The 19367-nt window shown below is 50.8% G+C and overlaps 1 protein-coding gene across 1 annotated transcript in view; it reads left to right on the top strand.

Annotated features, from left to right (window-relative positions):
• Positions 1–19101, top strand: part of MUC12 (mucin 12, cell surface associated) — a 29130-nt gene extending 10029 nt beyond the window's left edge. Inside the window, exons 2-12 of the mRNA XM_060406003.1 lie at positions 1601–10177; positions 10584–10685; positions 11179–11306; positions 11635–11699; positions 14428–14579; positions 14940–15011; positions 15116–15278; positions 15975–16136; positions 16773–16849; positions 18451–18539; positions 18738–19101. Coding sequence (XP_060261986.1) covers positions 1601–10177; positions 10584–10685; positions 11179–11306; positions 11635–11699; positions 14428–14579; positions 14940–15011; positions 15116–15278; positions 15975–16136; positions 16773–16849; positions 18451–18539; positions 18738–18779 — 9629 coding nt within the window. The 3' untranslated portion in view covers positions 18780–19101. The remainder of the gene's footprint in view (positions 1–1600; positions 10178–10583; positions 10686–11178; positions 11307–11634; positions 11700–14427; positions 14580–14939; positions 15012–15115; positions 15279–15974; positions 16137–16772; positions 16850–18450; positions 18540–18737) is intronic.
• Positions 19102–19367: the final 266 nt, after the last annotated feature.

Here is a 19367-nt window from a genome sequence, read left to right as displayed (position 1 = left end):
TGAAGTGGAGGCATTCTCAGTTCAAGTGTTTGCAGATGACACTATGGATTGAGAAAAATGACATATAGGTAGATGTGTGTGTGTATATTTATGTATGTGTGAGTACATATATATAGGCCTCCCTCGTGGCTCAGCAGCAAAGAATCTGCTGCAGTGCAGGAGTTGCAGGAGATGCAGTTTCCATCCCTGGATCAGGAGGAGGACATGGCAACCCACTTCAGTATTCTTGCTGGGAAAATCCCTGGGACAGAGGAGCCTGGCAGGCCATAGTACATACGGTCACATAGAGTCAAACACGACTGAAGTCATTGAGCATGCACACATGTATATATATGTGCGTATCAGTTCAGTTCAGTTCAGTCGCTCAGTCGTGTCCGACTCTTTGCGACCCCATGAATCGCAGCACGCCAGGCCTCCCTGTCCATCACCAACTCCCGGAGTTCACTCAGACTCACGTCCATCAAGTCAGTGATGCCATCCAGCCATCTCATCCTCTGTTGTCCCCTTCTCCTCCTGCCCCCAATCCCTCCCAGCATCAGAGTCTTTTCCAATGAGTGTATATATATATGTGTATATATGTGTGTGTATATGTATATATATATAAAATAAATATATGTATATATACAAATCTGCATGTTTATATAATATATATATATAAACATACAGATTTGTCAAAATCCACAGCCACAGCCATAACTAACAATTCAAGTCATAAATCACAATCAGCTCCCAGAACATTAAAGAAAGAAGGTGAAGTCACTCAGTCATGTCCGAATCTTTGTGACCCAATGGTCTATAGCCCACCAGGCTCCTCAGTCCATGGGATTTTCCAGGCAAGAATACTGGAGTGGGTTGCCATTTCCTTCTTCAGGGGATCTTCCTGACCCAGGGATCGAAATCAGGTCTCCAGCATTGCAGACAGACGCTTTACCCTCTGAGCCACCAGGGAAGCCCAGAACATTAGCTAGAGATATTAATATCTTGCTCTATAAAAATTTCTATATTTAACAGAAGAGACCAAATTTCTAGATTACCATTGGTAAATTGTTCAAATCTACAGATGCCCTGACACTTCCTAAACCCTTGGAAAGGAAAGCCATGCTTCAGTGTAACAGACTGACCAGCTATGTCCCAGGCAGCCTGGGACAGACTGCCACTAAATGCAATAACAAAATCATAGACCATAGTAGTGTCATCTCTGAGTTTTCCCAACTCATGATGTTCTCTACAAACATCTCAACCAAAAATGCCCCCACAAGTCCTAGTGACACCCACACGTCTAGGGTGATGGACCATCAGCCATATTGACTAGAAGGCAATTCATTTTTCCTAAAACAATCTAAGAATTATCAAATCTTTCAGTTCTGTCTGCCTCCTTAAATACCACTGATAATATAAAAGCTTCAGTATATTCTGGTCCTGGTGAATCGGGCAGCACTCAAGACTCTAGACACACAGTGACAACATTCAATAAAGACACTCTCTACACACATTTCATATTTGTTCAAAATAATAGTCCTTTGAAGCTGAATACATCAAAGATGAAAATAAAACTGCATCCCTTTCAAATCTTGACAAACTGCAACTTCTTTTATTTCAGGGACGACAACAACAGATTACACAAATATTTCTGCTAACAGCACAGTCCCTAAAACTTCCACCACGACTTCCGGTTCATCTGAATCTTCAGTCTCTTCTGCAAGTTCTCTCACCACTTCTGGTTGGTCTGAATCCTCACTCTCCTTTGTGGGTTCGCACACCACAGACCTTGGGACCCTTACTACCACACCTGGTCAGTCTAAATCCACAGTGTCTTCTGAGGGTGCCAAAACAACAATCCAACTGAGCTACACCACAACATTTGATCAATTGGAATCCACAACCTCTTTGGAAAATTTCCCTATCACATCTGGTCAGCTTAAATCCACAGTCTCTTCTGATGGTTCACTCACCACAGTCCTTGAAATTTCACCCAATACTTCTGGTCAGTCTGAACCCACACTCTCTTCTGAGGGTTCCCACACCACAGTCCATGGGAGTTCCATCACCTCTTCTGGTCAGTCTGAATCCATAGTCTCTTCTGGAGGTTCACACACCACATCTGGTCAGTCTGAACCCACACGCTCTTCTGAGGGTTCCCACACCACAGTCCATGGGAGTTCCATCACCTCATCTGGTCAGTCTGAATCCATAGTCTCTTCTGGAGGTTCACATACCACATCTAGTCAGTCTGAACCCACACTCTCTTTTGAGGGTTCCCACACCACAGTCCATGGGAGTTCCATCACCTCATCTGGTCAGTCTGAATCCATAGTCTCTCCTGGGGGTTCCCACACCACATCTGTTCAGTCTGAATCCACAGTCTCTTCTGAGGGTTCCCTCACGAGAGTCACTGGAAGCTCAACTACCACATCAGTTGTGTCAGAATCCACAGTGTCTTCTGAGACTTCCCACACCACATCTGGTCAGACTGAATCCACAGTCTCTCCTGAGGCTTCCCCCACCACAGGTTCTGGAAGTTCCACTACCGTATCAGTTCTGTCAGAATCCACAGTGTCTTCTGAGAGTTCCCACACCACATCTGATCAGTCTGAATCCACAGTCTCTTCTGAGGCTTCTCCCACCGCAGTTTCTGGCAGCTCCACCACCATATCAGTTCTGTCAGAATCCACAGTCTCTTCTGAGGCTTCTCCCACCACAGGTTCTGGAAGCTCCACTACTGTATCAGTTCTGCCTGAATCCACAGTCTCTTCTGAGGCTTCTCCCACCACAGGTTCTGGAAGCTCCACCACCGTATCAGTTCTGCCTGAATCCACAGTCTCTTCTGAGGCTTCTCCCACCACAGTTTCTGGAAGCTTCTCCACCGTATCAGTTCTGTCTGAATCCACAGTCTCTTCTGAGGATTCCCCCACCACCGTCCCTGGGAGCTTCACCACTTCATCAGTTCTGTCAGAACACACGTTGTCTCCTGAGAATTCCCACACCACATCTGATCAGTCTGAACCCACAGTCTCTTCAGAGACTTCTCCCACCACAGTTTCTGGCAGCTCCACCACCATATCAGGTCTGTCAGAATCCACAGTGTCTTCTGAGAGTTCCCACACCACATCTGATCAGTCTGAATCCACAGTCTCTTCTGAGGCTTCTCCCACCACAGTTTCTGGAAGCTCCACTACTGTATCAGTTCTGCCTGAATCCACAGTCTATTCTGAGGCTTCTCCCACCACAGGTTCTGGAAGTTCCACTACCGTATCAGTTCTGTCAGAATCCACAGTGTCTTCTGAGAGTTCCCACACCACATCTGATCAGTCTGAATCCACAGTCTCTTCTCAGGCTTCTCCCACCACAGTTTCTGGCAGCTCCACCACCATATCAGTTCTGTCAGAATCCACAGTCTCTTCTGAGGCTTCTCCCACCACAGGTTCTGGAAGCTCCACTACTGTATCAGTTCTGCCTGAATCTACAGTCTCTCCTGAGGCTTCCCCCACCACAGGTTTTGGAAGCTCCACTACCGTATCAGTTCTGTCAGAATCCACAGTGTCTGCTGAGAGTTCCCACACCACATCTGGTCAGTCTGAATCCACAGTCTCTTCTGAGGCTTCTCCCACCACAGTTTCTGGCAGCTCCACCACCATATCAGTTCTGTCAGAATCCACAGTCTCTTCTGAGGCTTCTCCCACCACAGGTTCTGGAAGCTCCACTACTGTATCAGTTCTGCCTGAATCCACAGTCTCTTCTGAGGCTTCTCCCACCACAGGTTCTGGAAGCTCCACTACCGTATCAGTTCTGTCAGAATCCACAGTGTCTCCTGAGAGTTCCCACACCACATCAGATCAGTCTAAATCCACAGTCTCTTCTGAGGCTTCTCCCACCACAGGTTCTGGAAGCTCCACCTCCATATCAGTTCTGTCAGAATCCACAGTGTCTTCTGAGAGTTCCCACACCACATCTGATCAGTCTGAACCCACAGTCTCTTCTGAGGCTTCTCCCACCACAGTTTCTGGAAGCTTCTCCACTGTATCAGTTCTGTCAGAATCCACAGTGTCTTCTGAGAGTTCCCACACCACATCTGATCAGTCTGAATCCACAGTCTCTTCTGAGGCTTCTTCCACCACAGTTTCTGGCAGCTCCACTACCGTATCAGTTCAGTCAGAATCCACAGTCTCTTCTGAGGCTTCTCCAACCACAGGTTCTGGAAGCTCCACCTCCATATCAGTTCTGTCAGAATCCACAGTGTCTTCTGAGAGTTCCCACACCACATCTGATCAGTCTGAATCCACAGTCTCTTCTGAGGCTTCTCCCACCACAGGTTCTGGAAGCTCCACCACCATATCAGTTCTGTCTGAATCCACAGTCTCATCTGAGGCTTCTCCCACCACAGTTTCTGGCAGCTCCACCTCCATATCAGTTCTGTCAGAATCCACAGTGTCTTCTGAGAGTTCCCACACCACATCTGATCAGTCTGAACCCACACTCTCTTCTGAGGCTTCTCCCACCACAGTTTCTGGAAGCTCCACTACCGTATCAGTTCTGTCAGAATCCACAGTGTCTTCTGAGAGTTCCCACACCACATCTGGTCAGTCTGAATCCACAGTCTCTTCTGAGGCTTCTCCCACCACAGTTTCTGGCAGCTCCACCACCATATCAGTTCTGCCTGAATCCACAGTCTCATCTGAGGCTTCTCCCACCACAGTTTCTGGCAGCTCCACCTCCATATCAGTTCTGTCAGAATCCACAGTGTCTTCTGAGAGTTCCCACACCACATCTGATCAGTCTGAATCCACGGTCTCTTCTGAGGCTTCTCCCACCACAGTTTCTGGAAGCTCCATTACCGTATCAGTTCAGTCAGAATCCACAGTCTCTTCTGAGGCTTCTCCCACCACAGTTTCTGGCAGCTCCACCACGATATCAGTTCTGCCTGAATCCACAGTCTCTTCTGAGGCTTCTCCAACCACAGGTTCTGGAAGCTCCACCTCCATATCAGTTCTGTCAGAATCCACAGTGTCTTCTGAGAGTTCCCACACCACATCTGATCAGTCTGAATCCACAGTCTCTTCTGAGGCTTCTCCCACCACAGTTTCTGGCAGCTCCACCACCATATCAGTTCTGCCTGAATCCACAGTCTCTTCTGAGGCTTCTCCCACCACAGTTTCTGGAAGCTTCTCCACTGTATCAGTTCTGTCAGAATCCACAGTGTCTTCTGACAGTTCCCACACCACATCTGATCAGTCTGAATCCGCAGTCTCTTCTGAGGCTTTTTCCACCACAGTTTCTGGCAGCTCCACTACCGTATCAGTTCAGTCAGAATCCACAGTCTCTTCTGAGGCTTCTCCCACCACAGGTTCTGGAAGCTCCACTACCGTATCAGTTCTGTCAGAATCCACAGTCTCTTCTGAGGCTTCTCCCACCACAGTTTCTGGCAGCTCCACCTCCATATCAGTTCTGTCAGAATCCACAGTGTCTTCTGAGAGTTCCCACACCACATCTGATCAGTCTGAATCCACAGTCTCTTCTGAGGCTTCTCCCACCACAGTTTCTGGAAGCTCCACTACCGTATCAGTTCTGTCAGAATCCACAGTCTCTTCTGAGGCTTCTCCCACCACGGTTTCTGGCAGCTCCACCACCATATCAGTTCTGTCAGAATCCACAGTCTCTTCTGAGGCTTCTCCCACCACAGGTTCTGGAAGCTCCACTACCGTATCAGTTCTGTCAGAATTCACAGTGTCTTCTGAGAGTTCCCACACCACATCAGATCAGTCTAAATCCACAGTCTCTTCTGAGGCTTCTCCCACCACAGTTTCTGCCAGCACCACCACCATATCAGGTCTGTCAGGATCCACAGTGTCTTCTGAGAGTTCCCACACCACATCAGATCAGTCTGAATCCACAGTCTCTTCTGAGGCTTCTCCCACCACAGTTTCTGGCAGCTCCACCACCATATCAGTTCTGCCTGAATCCACAGTCTCTTCTGAGGCTTCTCCCACCACAGTTTCTGGAAGCTTCTCCACTGTATCAGTTCTGTCAGAATCCACAGTGTCTTCTGAGAGTTCCCACACCACATCTGATCAGTCTGAATCCACAGTCTCTTCTGAGGCTTTTTCCACCACATTTTCTGGCAGCTCCACTACCGTATCAGTTCAGTCAGAATCCACAGTCTCTTCTGAGGCTTCTCCCACCACAGGTTCTGGAAGCTCCACTACCGTATCAGTTCTGTCAGAATCCACAGTCTCTTCTGAGGCTTCTCCCACCACAGTTTCTGGCAGCTCCACCACCATATCAGTTCTGTCAGAATCCACAGTGTCTTCTGAGAGTTCCCACACCACATCTGATCAGTCTGAATCCACAGTCTCTTCTGAGGGTTCCCCTACCACAGGCCCTGGGAGCTTCACCACCTCATCAGTTCTGTCAGAACACACTTTGTCTCCTGAGAGTTCCCACACCACATCTGATCAGTCTGAACCCACACTCTCTTTGGAGACTTCTCCCACCACAGTTTCTGGCAGCTCCACCACCACATCAGTTCTGTCAGAATCCACGGTGTCTCCTGAGAGTTCCCACACCACATCTGATCAGTCTGAACCCACAGTCTCTTCAGAGACTTCTCCCACCACAGTTTCTGGCAGCTCCACCACCATATCAGTTCTGTCAGAATCCACAGTCTCTTCTGAGGCTTCTCCCACCACAGTTTCTGGAAGCTCCACTACCATATCAGTTCTGTCTGAATCCACAATCTCTTCTGAGCATTCTCCAACCACACTCCCTGAGAGCCTCAGCACTTCATCAGTTCTGTCAGAACACACATTGTCTCCTGAGAGTTCCCACACCACATCTGGTCAGTCTGAATCCACAGTCTCCTCTGAGGCTTCTCCCACCACAGTTTCTGGCAGCTCCACCTCCATATCAGTTCTGTCTGAATCCACAGTGTCTTCTGAGAGTTCCCACACCACATCTGATCAGCCTGAATCCACAGTCTCTTCTGAGGCTTCTCCCACCACAGTTTCGGGAAGCTCCACCACCATATCAGTTCTGTCAGAATCCACAGTGTCTTCTGAGAGTTCCCACACCACATCTGATCAGTCTGAATCCACAGTCTCTTCTCAGGCTTCTCCCACCACAGTTTCTGGCAGCTCCACTACCATATCAGTTCTGTCTGAATCCACAATCTCTTCTGAGGATTCTCCCACCACAGTCCCTGGGAGCTTCACCACTTCATCAGTTCTGTCAGAATACACATTTTCTCCTGAGAGTTCCCACACCACATCTGATCAGTCTGAATCCACAGTCTCTTCGGAGGTTTCCCCCAGCTCAGTCCCTGGGAGCTTCTCCACCACATCAGGTCTGTCAGAATCCACAGTGTCTTCTGAGGGTTCCAAAACAACCGTCCTACTGAGCTCAACCACCACATTTGTTCAGTCTGGATCCACAGTCTCTTCTGAGGCTTCTCCGACTACAGTCCCTGGAAGTGTTATCACCACATCTGATCATTATGAACCCACAGTCTCTTTTGAGAGTTCCCATACCACATCTGGTCAGTCTGAATCCACAGTCTCTTCTGAGGCTTCTCCGACCACAGTCCCTGGAAGTTTTATCACCACATCTGATCAGTCTGATTCCACAGTCTCTTCTGAGGGATCTCCCACCACAGTCACTGGGAGCTTTATCACCACATCTGGTCAGTCTCAATCCACAGTTTCTTCTGAGCATTCCCCCATCACAGTCCCTGGAAGCTCCACTTCCACAACAATTCTATCAGAATCCACTGTCTCTTCTGCCAGTTCCCATACCACATCTGTTCAGTCTGGATCCACAGTCTCTTCTGACGCTTCTTCCACCACAGTTCCTGGAAGCACCATCACCACATCAGGTGTGTCAGAATCCACAGTGTCTTCTGAGGGTTCCCTAACCACCCTCCTACTGAGTTCCACCACCACATTTCATGAATCTGAATCCACAGTCTCTTCTGAGAGTTTCCACACCTCACCAAGTCAGTCTGAATCCACAGTCTCTGAGGGTTCCCCCACCACAGTTTCTGGAAACTTTGTCACCACATCTGGGCAGTTTGAACCCACAGTGTCTTCTCAGGGTGCCCATCCCACAGCCCCTGGGAGCTCCACTTTTACTTCTGTTCAGTCTGAATCTACAGTTTCTTCTGAGGGTTCCCTCATCACAATTCCTTTGAGCTCTGTCAGCGCATCTGGTCAGTCTGAATCCACAGTCTCTTCTGAGGGTTCTCACACAACATCTTTTCAGTCTGAATCCACAATCTCTTCTGAAGGCTCCCACACTGCAGTCCTTGGGAGCTCCACCACTACTTCTGGTCAGTCTGAGTCTACTGAATCTTCTGAGGGTTCCCTCACCACAGTCTCTTGGAATTCTACCACCACGTCTGGTTGGTCTGAATCCATCGTCTCTTCAGAGAGTTCCCACACCACATCTGGTCATTCTGAATCCACAGTCTCTTCTGAAGGTTCCCTCACCACAGTCCTTGGGAGTTCCCCCGCTCCTTCTGTTCAGTCAGAATCCACAGTCTCTTCTGAGGGTTCCCACACTACAGTTCCTGGGAACTTTATCACCACATCTTCTCAGTCTGAATCCACAATCTCTCTGGATGGTTCCCATGCCACAGTTTCCATGCCCTACCCAACCACTTCTGGTCTGTCCAAATCCACAGTCTCCTCTGAGGATTCCCACACCACAGTCCCTGGAAGCTCCACCACTTTATCTGGTGGGTCTGACTTCACAGTGTCTTCTGAGGCTTCCCTCACCACAGTCCTTTGGAGTTCCCCCACTACTTCTGGTGGACCTGAATCTACAGTCTCTTCCGAGAGTTCCTATACTGCAGCCCCTGGGAACACCATCACCACATCTGATCAGTCTGAATCCACAGAATCTTCTGAGGGTTCCTACACGACATCTGGTCAGTCTGAATCCTCAGTGTCTTCTGCAGGTTCCCACACCACGGGACCTGGGAGCTCTACCACTACTGGTCTGTCTGAATCCACAGTGTCTTCTGATGGTTCCCATACCACAATTCCCTTATCCTCCCCAGCCACTTCTGGTCTGTCTGAATTCACCATGTCTCCTGAGGGTTCCCTCACCACACGCCCTGGGAGTTTTGCCACTACTTCTGGGTGGTCTGCATCTAGCGTTTCTTCTGAGAGTTCCCACACAGGAGTTGCTGAGAGCTCTACAGCCCCATCTAGCACTGGAGAGATATCTTCCAGCTCATCTGGTTCAGTACAGTCTACCACTTCTGTCACTCAGAAATCCACAGATCACAACACAATATCTGATTTTTCTCAAGTCACGGACTTGCCTACATCGACAACTTCTCAAGAGGATGGAAGTCCTGTGTCCACTTCAAGTCCAGCTGAATCCATTACCTCCTCCTCTGGTGATGAAGAAAGGACCACGTATTCTACTCCTGAAGCCACTGTGTCCACAATAGTCTCAGCACCATCAACAGATACAGTCTCCTCTTACACCTCAACATTTTATATACCTTCAAACTCTGAGGGACTTTCTACCACTACCTCCAGGACTGGACTCAGTACAACAACAATTACTGAGATATCCTCTGTCCTTTCAACCATTTCTGAATCTTCTATGTCAGCTTCCTATCCCAGCCATAGTAGTAGCCTAGCTTCCTCTTCAATTCCCAGCCTGCTGTCTACCACCCCCTCTGTCTCCACACAGACAATCACAGGCCTCACAGAGGGACTCACTCTTGCTACTTCCACCCCTGATTCATCAGAACCCACAGGCACCTTGAGCAGCACTGTTACTGCAGGGAATGAAATTTCTGCTTCAACATCAAGGCCTGGAGAATCCTTAACCACTTCCACTGGTGATGGACACATGACCACACCTTCTTCTCTGGGATCCACTCTCTACACCAGCTCCTCAGATGGGTCCTTGCCATCATTCTCTACCCATTCTTTGCACAGTACAAATGGTGCAAGTCCTTCCTCATCAAGCCCCAGTGAGACCTCCACCCACACCACCACGACTGCCAAAGAGGAGTCGACTTCTGGTTTTTCTTCTCCTGTGGCCTCCACTTCACCTGGCTCCACTGGAACTCCAGTCCCTGGATACCGTACCACTTCAACCCTGCAACCCCTGTTCACTAGGACACAGACAACTGTGAGGACAACCCACTCTTCAACTATGACACCATGTAAGTCTGCTTGCATATCACTCTACGGGCTCCTCCTGCTCGTCTCCCTTATCAGCTAATCCGTTTTGTCCTCCCTGTGGTCTTGTTCCACACTTCCAGTACCATCTTGTTGCCAGTATACATCATCCAAGGGGATGGCGTGCCTGTCTTTTGAGTTGTAGGACTCTTGATTTCTTTGAGTGTCCTCTTTCATCTCTTGCTTCCTTCCATTCTGTTGTTCCTTTTCCTTTCCCCACTATCTCCTGGGGATTGAAATGGTGGCAGAGGGCTCTCAGTTACAGCATGATTATCTAGTCCCATTTCCATCTTTCAGTGCAATGTCTAAATGATGGGACTTGGAATGAGAGTTGGTGCTTTGTGTCTTGGGCTTCCATGGTAACCTCTGGAATGTTCTACCTCTTTGCAGTGCAGTGCTACAATAACGCCACTTGGAATGGAAAAGAATGTGTCTGTGCCCAAGGCTACTTTGGTTACCAGTGTAAAGACGTCAGGGAATACTTTTTCATAGGTAAAGACCTTTTTTTTTTTTTTTTTGGTAAAGACCTTTTTTGAGACTTGTAGATCATTTCCACATCCCTTAACCATTCAAAATAGGAGGGCAACATTGGAAGGTTCATTTGCTACCATTGGCTAATTGTGCAGGTCGAGGAGAAAATGTGACTTTCACCCAGGCCAAAATGCAGGTAGAGCATGGATTTCCTGCATCCCACTTCGAGGAGGATGAGCCCTTTTCACTAGTTAACTTGCCTCTCTCATCTGAATGATCACCTGGTGCCCTCCAGTCAGGTCTCACTGAATCAAGATTCTGACCAGTAGCTCCTCCTGGTATTCAGAGACAAGGGGCAGATGTTTCAGCTACTCCTACCTGCCTTTTGAGTTTCCGTCTGCCTCCCTACACACTTTGTCCTTTCCCACAAAGCCAACAAATGAAGAATTAGCCATTCCCGGAAGGCATTACTGTGAGGTTGCTGTCTCATGCATAATATGTCCTGTTTCCATAGAGACCCCCAAAAAAATCAATGCCACTATAGACCTGAGAGTGAAAGTGACTAACAGGAATTTCACAGATGACCTAAATGACAAATCCTCTGATGCATACAAGAACTTCGTTCAAGTATTCAAGAGTCAGGTAAGAGGAGAGGAAGCCTAGATTCCCTGATGTGAATCCTGGAAGAGGGGACATCCCTGTGCACCCCCTTCCTTCTTTCCTATGGGCGGGTGGCATCACTGACTCAATGGACATGGGCTTGGGTGGACTTCAGGAGTTGGTGATGGACAGGGAGGCCTGGCATGCTGCGGTTCATGGGGTCACAAAGAGTCGGACGTGACTGAGCGACTGAACTGAATACAGGGACTCCTTGGGGAAAGGAGGTTCTGAGGGACTGCCCCCAGCACAGAGAACAGGGGCTGCTGCACGCTCCAGGCTTCTATGAACTCAGCTGTCTTGTTTCTTTCAGATGGATAAAGTTTACAGGGGCAACAACTTTCCCCAATACAGAGGCGTGAATGTCATAAGACTGCTGTGAGTATGGGGGTGGGAAGGTTTATAGACTGTGGGAAGCTCTTCTCTCTTGCCTGCTCTCCTGCCTCCTCCTATCATAAATGGTTAGAGTATCAGTACCTGGCTGGGTTAAAAAAAACAACAACACCTGAGGGCTCTGAGACCATGCGTCCGTTCATTCAGCATTCATCCACTTATCAAGCTTATTCCACTTATTGGAAGTCCACCCTGCGCTAGGAGCTGGGAACATTGGGTTCTGCTCTTCATGGTGCTTAGAAGGGCAGAGCACAGGTAGCTAGCGTTATGGTGGTTATGATAACTCAGTTACTGAGGTTAGAGTTATGATAAGAGACACAAGGTACGGAGGGAGAGGTCCTGAATGCAGGGTCAGTGAGACTGAGGGAAATCTTCCTGGAGGAAGTTACAGCTAAGCTGAGGCTTGAAGGATGAGGAATGGGCCAACTAGAGGCAAGGGAGGGGGAGAGTGTTACAAGAGGAAATCCATGATGTGCCTACAGGTAAGAGAAAGGAGCGCAGACTCTAAGAACATAAAGCACACTTGGCTTCTTAAAGACAAAGGGGCTGTGGTGGGAGAGGAGGTTGGAAAAGTGACACGTGCTCATTTACATGTGAAGCATCGGCAGTTGTGGCTCATGTGGCAGAGTAAATGCTTTGCACTGCAGACCGTGCAATCTGTTTTCAGGGTTGAGAACGGATGGACAGAGGAGGGAGACGATAGTAGCCTGGGCCTGAGAGGTGTTAGTAAAGAAAAGTAGTCCAGTGTGAAAGGTCTTTAAGAGGCAGGACCAGCAGATCATTGGATTTTGATGGGTGTTTGGAGAAAAGGAGGAATGATATCAGATTTCTGGGCTGCTGGGAGTGTGGGTTGCCCTTGGCTGAGATGAGGAACATAAGAAGGAGCAGGACGATAGAAGAAGATAATGAGTTTGACATGGGTCTTGTTAAGCCTCAAGTGTCTGGGGCCCAGCCATGTGGAGTGATAGAGCAGCTGGTTGTCAAATGTATGATAGTAAGGGTCTATAGCAGAGACATCGGCATTGATGTCCCCAGATAGGCATCACTGGAAGCTGGGGGAGTAGACCAGATGGCTGGGGCAATTGTCACAGCATGGAAGTGAAGCTGTCCTTGGGCAGAAGCATGGGAAACATCCATATTTAACGGATGGTCAGGAGAAGCAGAGCTCCCAGAGGAGAATGGGAAGAAGCAAACAGAAGGGTGACGAGGGAGCCTGGGGCATGTCAGTTACCAACATATCAAGAACCCATGGTGCTCCATAACCCAGCATCCTCCACCCAAACCCAGCCTCAGCCATGGTCTCTGTCTCCATTCTGACTCAGGATTTTGTTGGGTTAGGTCCTCCTGGGTCCTGCTTCTGACTTCTTTGTCACAAGGACTGTGGGTAGTGATGGACCTTGTCTCAGGAGCTCTCTGCTCAGAGCATTGCTGACCATCTAACCAGAAGCTTCTGGGTTGGAATCCAACATTTCTAAAGTGCCCTCATGTTTCTTCATACCTAAAAGTTTACTTATTTGGTTTTCAGAATACAGTCCGTTAGCTTCTGTCTTAAATTTTTAAATTTAAAACATTTTCATTGTGGTGAAATACCCATAATAAAAAATCTGTCATTAGCCACTGAATTCACCCTGTTAAGTATATGGTTTAGCAGCATTAAGTAAATTCACATTGTTGTACAACCACCACCACTGTCCATCTCTAGAACTTTTTAATTCTATTTTTTTGGGGGGGTCTTCATTGCTGTGGGGGGTCTTTCTCTAGTTGAGGCAAGCAGGGTCTGCTGTCTCATTGTGACCCATGGGCTTCAGATTGCATGACTTCTCCTATTGCTGAGCATGAACTCTTGCACAAGCGAACTTGAGTAGTCTCAGGCTTAGTTGCCCCGCAGCATGTGGAATCTTCCCAGGCCAGGAAGGACCACCAGGGAAGTCCTCCAGAACTTTTCCATCTTCCCAAACTGAAACTCTGTACCCATTAAACAGTAACTCCCAATTCCCCCTCATCCCGCCTTTGACAATCACCTGCTGCCTTCTGCCTCTATTCTGAGTTTGATTACTTCAGGGATCTCATGTACTCATCCAGTATTCATCCTTTTTTGACTGGCCTATTTCACTTAGCATAATGTCCTCAAGGTTCATGCATGTTGCCGCAGGTCTCAGAATTTCCTTTCTTTCAGAGACTGAATAATATTCCATTGTATGTAATATTCCATTGCATCTTGTTAATCCAGTCATCCGCTGACGGGCACTTAGATTGATTGGTTCCACTGTTTAGTTATGAATAACATGGCTATGAACATGGGTGTATAAATATTTCCTCCTGCCCCTGCTCTCAATTCTTTGAGGTGGATACCCAGAGGTGGAATTGCTGGATCACATGATCATCCTATATTTCATTTTTTGAGGAACCATCATACTGTTTTCCACAGTAGCTGTACCAGTTTGCTTTCCCACCAGTGATGCACAAGGGTTCAATTCCTCCATGTCTTTGCCCAACAGCCTCCATTTTTAGGAAAGAATTTCACCCATTGGTGTATATTGTAATCCCAGGCTTATATTGTAGCCTCTCTAGGTTGTTAACTGCTGGAGGGAAGAGTCTATATTCTGTCCTGCCCCTAGGTCACATGACTATTTGTTTCTCATCACCCTTCTTGTTTCTTGGGCCCCATTTGCTGGGAGGGCAATAAGGGTTGACTGATGACTCCTGGTTCCAGTCCTGGCAGCATCGTGGTGGAACATGAAGTCATCATGGAGGCCAACTATACTTCGGGGTACCTGGAGCTGTTTGAAAACCTCACTAAGATTGTAAAGGCCAAGATTATGAATGAGACCACACAGCTACACGGGAATTCTAAAGACTGCAAAAGTAAGCCCCCCGAAAACCCCTTGATGTTGGTGGTGAAAGGATGGGTAGGGCCCCTTAGGGAGGTCTCAGGCCCACCCCCACATCCCGCATCTCTCATCTCTTCTGGAACTCCAGAGACCTCCCTCGAGGAATCCAGAGGTCAAGCCTGGGTACCTTCCCTATAATCTGCGCTGCTCCCGGCAGCCCCTCTCAGTCCTGGGCTGAGGTGGTCAGCAGCCCCAGTGACCTCCTCAGAGCCAGCTCACAGCCTCAGCTGCATCTACTAGTCTTGGCCACAGCAAGGAGAAAAGGGGAGGCTGACTACCCCCAGCGGGCAGTGGGAGGCATATCTGTTTTGCTCTTTCTCACCACCCTGGGCAGACCTCTCACTTCTGTGCTACGATGAGACGGCCACCATCGTGAACCCCGTGAAGGTCGGCTTTGACCCGCAAGGTGAGCAGCTCCATGGAGAGTGGATGGTAAGCCTGCGGGGTGGGGGAGCCTAGGGACGGGTTCATCTGGCTGACGCTTCCTGCCCGCCCCCCACCTGCCCCCAGAGCAATGCACTAAGAATTCTCCGAAGGAATTCTCCCAGTTCTACTACATAGAGGAGCTGGATGGGAAGCTGGCCTGTGTGACCAAGTGCACTCCAGGGACGAAGTCGGAAATGGACTGTCACCACGGCACGTGCCAGCTGCAGCAAAGCGGCCCCCGTTGTCTGTAAGTGCTTGCTCCCTCTAAGGCCAGCGTCTGCCCTCTCTAGCAGCAGGGTCCCGCTCTCCCCAGAGGTCACCCAAGGGTGCAGGGTGAGGGTGGACAGAGCTCACAAGGCACCTCCAGCCCAGCCTCTACATCCCTCTTTCCTCTACCCAGGTCTCCCATATACCATGGGAGTGGTAGGTGCAGATTACTTACACAGGCCTCATAGAACAGCAGTCCCCTTTCTGAAAAAGTTCCAGTTATCCATTGAAAATCTGTATCTATGGACCTCTCTCTTCATCTACCATTCATGTCCCTAACAACATCCCAGCCACCATGCCATTATCACCTCCTTGCTGGCGCGCTACGTCTTAAACTAAAGTACAAAATATAAAACATGGTGACAGGCCATCCAAGTCCCAGCTGCTTAGCGATTACACACTTAGCAATTACGTGGGTGAACATTACGTGCGTGAGATGAGGTGCGTGGCCCTCTCAGATTCTGCTCTGTGGCTCTGCAGTCCCTGCACCCACTCACCACCCCTTAGACTTGGGGAGTCAGGGAGGGTGCCCAGCAACTGCCCTCAGTGGGTGAGATGGTTTCCTGTGCTTTGACATTGATCTTTTTTTTTCAGGGGCAGGGGGCGGGGGAGGGGGGCAGAAATTGGGTGGGTGAGGGAAGCTGGCGGAATGGCCTGAGCTTGTGTGTGTCCCCAGATGCCTGAGCTCAGACACACACTGGTACTCGGGGGAGACCTGTGAATCCAGCACCAGCAAGAGCATGGTATATGGGATTGTGGGGGCCTTGGGGGCGCTCCTGGTGGTCTTGGTGGTGGTCCTGATCTTCCTACTCGGCCGATCCCAGAGAAAACTGCACAGGTAAGCTTCCGGGGCTGGGCCTGGGGGAGAGGGGACCATAGTCAGAATATCCTGAGGCCCTGCTGAGGCCCAACAGGGGTGGGTGAGGCCCTGCCCCCCACCCCCGAGTCCCTCCTAGTTCCTGCTGGCCCCTCCCAGCTCTGTGTCTAGCAGAAGACAGCCTGCAGATATGATAAGACATATCCGCTTGGCAGAGAAATGGAAACAGAGACTTAAGCACTGGAACTGGATTGTGTAATGAAATTACCTGGCGCTTCTTATCACCTTGGCTGCCACAGAGCAGCACTGTCACTCTAGGGCGCTGGGAATGATCGCTCTCTTCCTGGCTGTGAGAGGCTGAGTCGCGTTCTGTACAGAGCCCGGCAGGCAAAGGAAGCTGCCCTGACTCTAGTCCGATGCCCCCAGCTCACAGATCAGGTCACTGAGGCCCTCTGAGGGGTGGGGGTGGGGGGGCAGGCGATGGGGTCATCCTCAGGATGTCTATTCGGTTTCTACCCCTGCCACTGGGGGCAGGCCCCTCCCTCCCTGACTCAGGGCTTGGCCAGAGATAACTCTTCTGGAGGCTGAGGGTCAGAGGTCTCTGAGCCCTTCCTCTACCTCTCCGTCATCAGCTGCTCACGTCATTTCTGTTAGCAGGCAAGAGTGCGACATGTCTCGAGAGTGGCAAGATGCAGACTACCCTGGCAGTTTTGAGAACACAAGCGTCTGGGAAGGTAGATCTTATCAGGGGCCAAGGCGGGGCAGGCTGGCGGGGGTGGAGGGGGTGTGGAGAAGTGCCAGTTAGACTCCCAGTGGTTGTGGGTGACACGCACACACGTCCTGCCAACCAGTCCTGCGTCTGCCGCAACAGCCAGTCTGCAGCCTCCTGACCCCGAGTCCCCATGGGCAGCCCTGCTGACCCTCCAGCCTTTACTTGGCTTCTCCCCATCAAGTTCCCTGCACTCCAGTCTGTGGCCCACCGCTTTACAGAGACTGCTGCTTCCAGTCGTCTGAATCTCTGCACATCCCCATCCCATTGTTTCCGAGATCCAGTTCACATGCAGTCCTTCCATGGAGCTTCCCGTGGGTTCAGCCCGCTCTGGCTGCCAGAGCTGCTCACAACGGCTGAGCCTGATCCTACCCCAGAGCCCAGCCCCAGTGTGTCACACACACAGTGGGATGACAGGCCATGGCGAAATAAGGCCTTGTCCCAGGACGGGAAGGGAGAGGGGCTTTCCAGGCAAGGGTCCCTGCTTAAGAAAGGGCGTGGAGGTGGGGAAGAAGTGGCCTGTAGCGAACCAAGGGCGGGTCAGTGGGACGGGAGATGACAGAGCTAGGTCAGGACTGGTCAGTGGACCATGGTGGGGGGGGACCCACTGGAGGAGCTTGAAGGGAGGGGGACCAGACGTGCATTTTGGGTGGCTCATTCAGGAGGATTTGAGGGGGACGCATGAAAGTGGGGAGTTCAGGGAGCGAACAGCACTCTAATGCAGGCCAGGGACAATGAGGCTGAGTGGGGGGACGGTGGGGACCAGGAGGCATGGACAGCAGTCAGCATAGTTCAGATGCCAGTGAGCTAGCTGGCAGAGCCTGTTGTTTGCAGGCTCTGGGAGGGGATGATGGAGATGGGATGCAGTGGGGAGAAGCCGCAGGTGGGGCATACTGGGGGGGCAGTTAAGTGCAGAGGGGAAGATACCTCAGATCTGGCCAGTCTGAAGTCTGCAGAGAGGCCTGTGGCCTACGGGCAGTGCTGGGGAGTCAGCTCAGCTCAGCCCACATTGTTGGGGAGAGCGGGCGAGGAGGGCAGACTGTGGGGGAGGATCTTGAGGGAGGGAGCAAAAGAAGATGCCAGGTGGACCTGGAACCCTGTTCTGAAGGCTGAGGAGCGAGTTTATCTGCATGATGGAGACGGGGGGTGCTGGACTCATGCCAACTCACACAAGAAGATTCCAGGCACAATTGCTTCTGTCTGTTGTTGCTACTGTTGCTATGAGGAAGTGTTCCCGTTGACCCCAGGCAGTCTCGCCCTCCTACCCCACCTAAACCAAGTGACTCCTTGGGGACCCACTCACCAGGCCTTGACTTTTGACCGTGGCGCATATCAGAAGGCAGCTCCCGTCCCTTCCTGTCCCTGCGTCACCCGAGGCCACCTCCCCAGCCCCTCTTCTGCATCCCTGATGAGCTGGGCTTGGGGGAGGATGGGCAGTGGGAAAGGAGTTTAGTGCAGCTCCGGGGCCAACTCCCCAAGCCCATCCTTTTTACTGCAAACAGTCCGTCCTGTGTGTCTCTTCTGCTTCCCCCAGGCTCACTCTCACCCCAGTACCTCTCCTTACAGGTGAGGATCTGAAGGGGGACACATTTGGCCTTGAAAACATCTACAGAAACTTCCAGCCCTCCTTGGGGAGTGTGGACCCCACTACAGAGGTGACTCAGGAACCCCCAACTCCCTGCACCCTCCCCCCCCCACAGCTAGGGGCTTCTCCCCTCTGTCTACTGCCTGGGGCTGCCTGGGGCTGCCTGGGGAGGGTGGGCCCCCCTCAGCCCAGAGGCAGCTCACTCCCCCTGGACCAGCCATCACTGGGGCCCTCTTTGGTCTCACCTCCTCTCTCCCACTCGCCCCAGCTCCACATTCAGAAGCCCACAGTGGTGACCACTGCTCAGTGACGGGGACAGGGACTGCCACCCCTCACTCAGATCTGGGTGATGAGGCTGCGGCCAGCAGAGCCCTCCACGGCCCCAGGCTGCAAAGAGGAACCTGAAGTCTGAAGTCGTCAGGCCCGAGGATGACCCTCTCAGGGCGAGCGGGCTTGCCCCGTCGTCACTGCTGTGCTCCCTCGCCCTCCAGCCAGGAGCCCGGAGGCATCTCGTTTACTCCACTGGTGTTTACTCCACTTGCGTTTACTCCACTTGTGTTTACTCCAATGGTTTACTCCACTTGTGACACCCATGCAGGAATTTCCTGCCAATAAAGGACAAGTCTTATAGAGCTGAGCGTGGCCAGAGCAGTCTCCTCCCCTCCCCTGCAGGGGGCCTGCAAGTCTGGGAAGGTCTTTCTCCGAAGAGCACTGCAGGGTTGGACACCACATCTGGGCCCCTTCCCATGCCCACGTGTGGAGCCTGGGGCCCCTCATCTGCTCCAAGCCCGGGCCAGATCAGACCCACCTCTGCCTGAGGGTTCTGTGGCAGCTGAGCTTGGGGTCACATCCGGGAGTGGACCTCGGGCCAAGGGAAGGAGGAGCGGGAGTCCCCAGA

This window comes from Ovis aries, chromosome 24 (genome assembly GCF_016772045.2).
Source record: "Ovis aries strain OAR_USU_Benz2616 breed Rambouillet chromosome 24, ARS-UI_Ramb_v3.0, whole genome shotgun sequence".
NCBI classification, from domain to species: Eukaryota; Metazoa; Chordata; class Mammalia; order Artiodactyla; family Bovidae; genus Ovis; species Ovis aries.
This window is presented reverse-complemented; position numbering and strand designations above follow the sequence as displayed.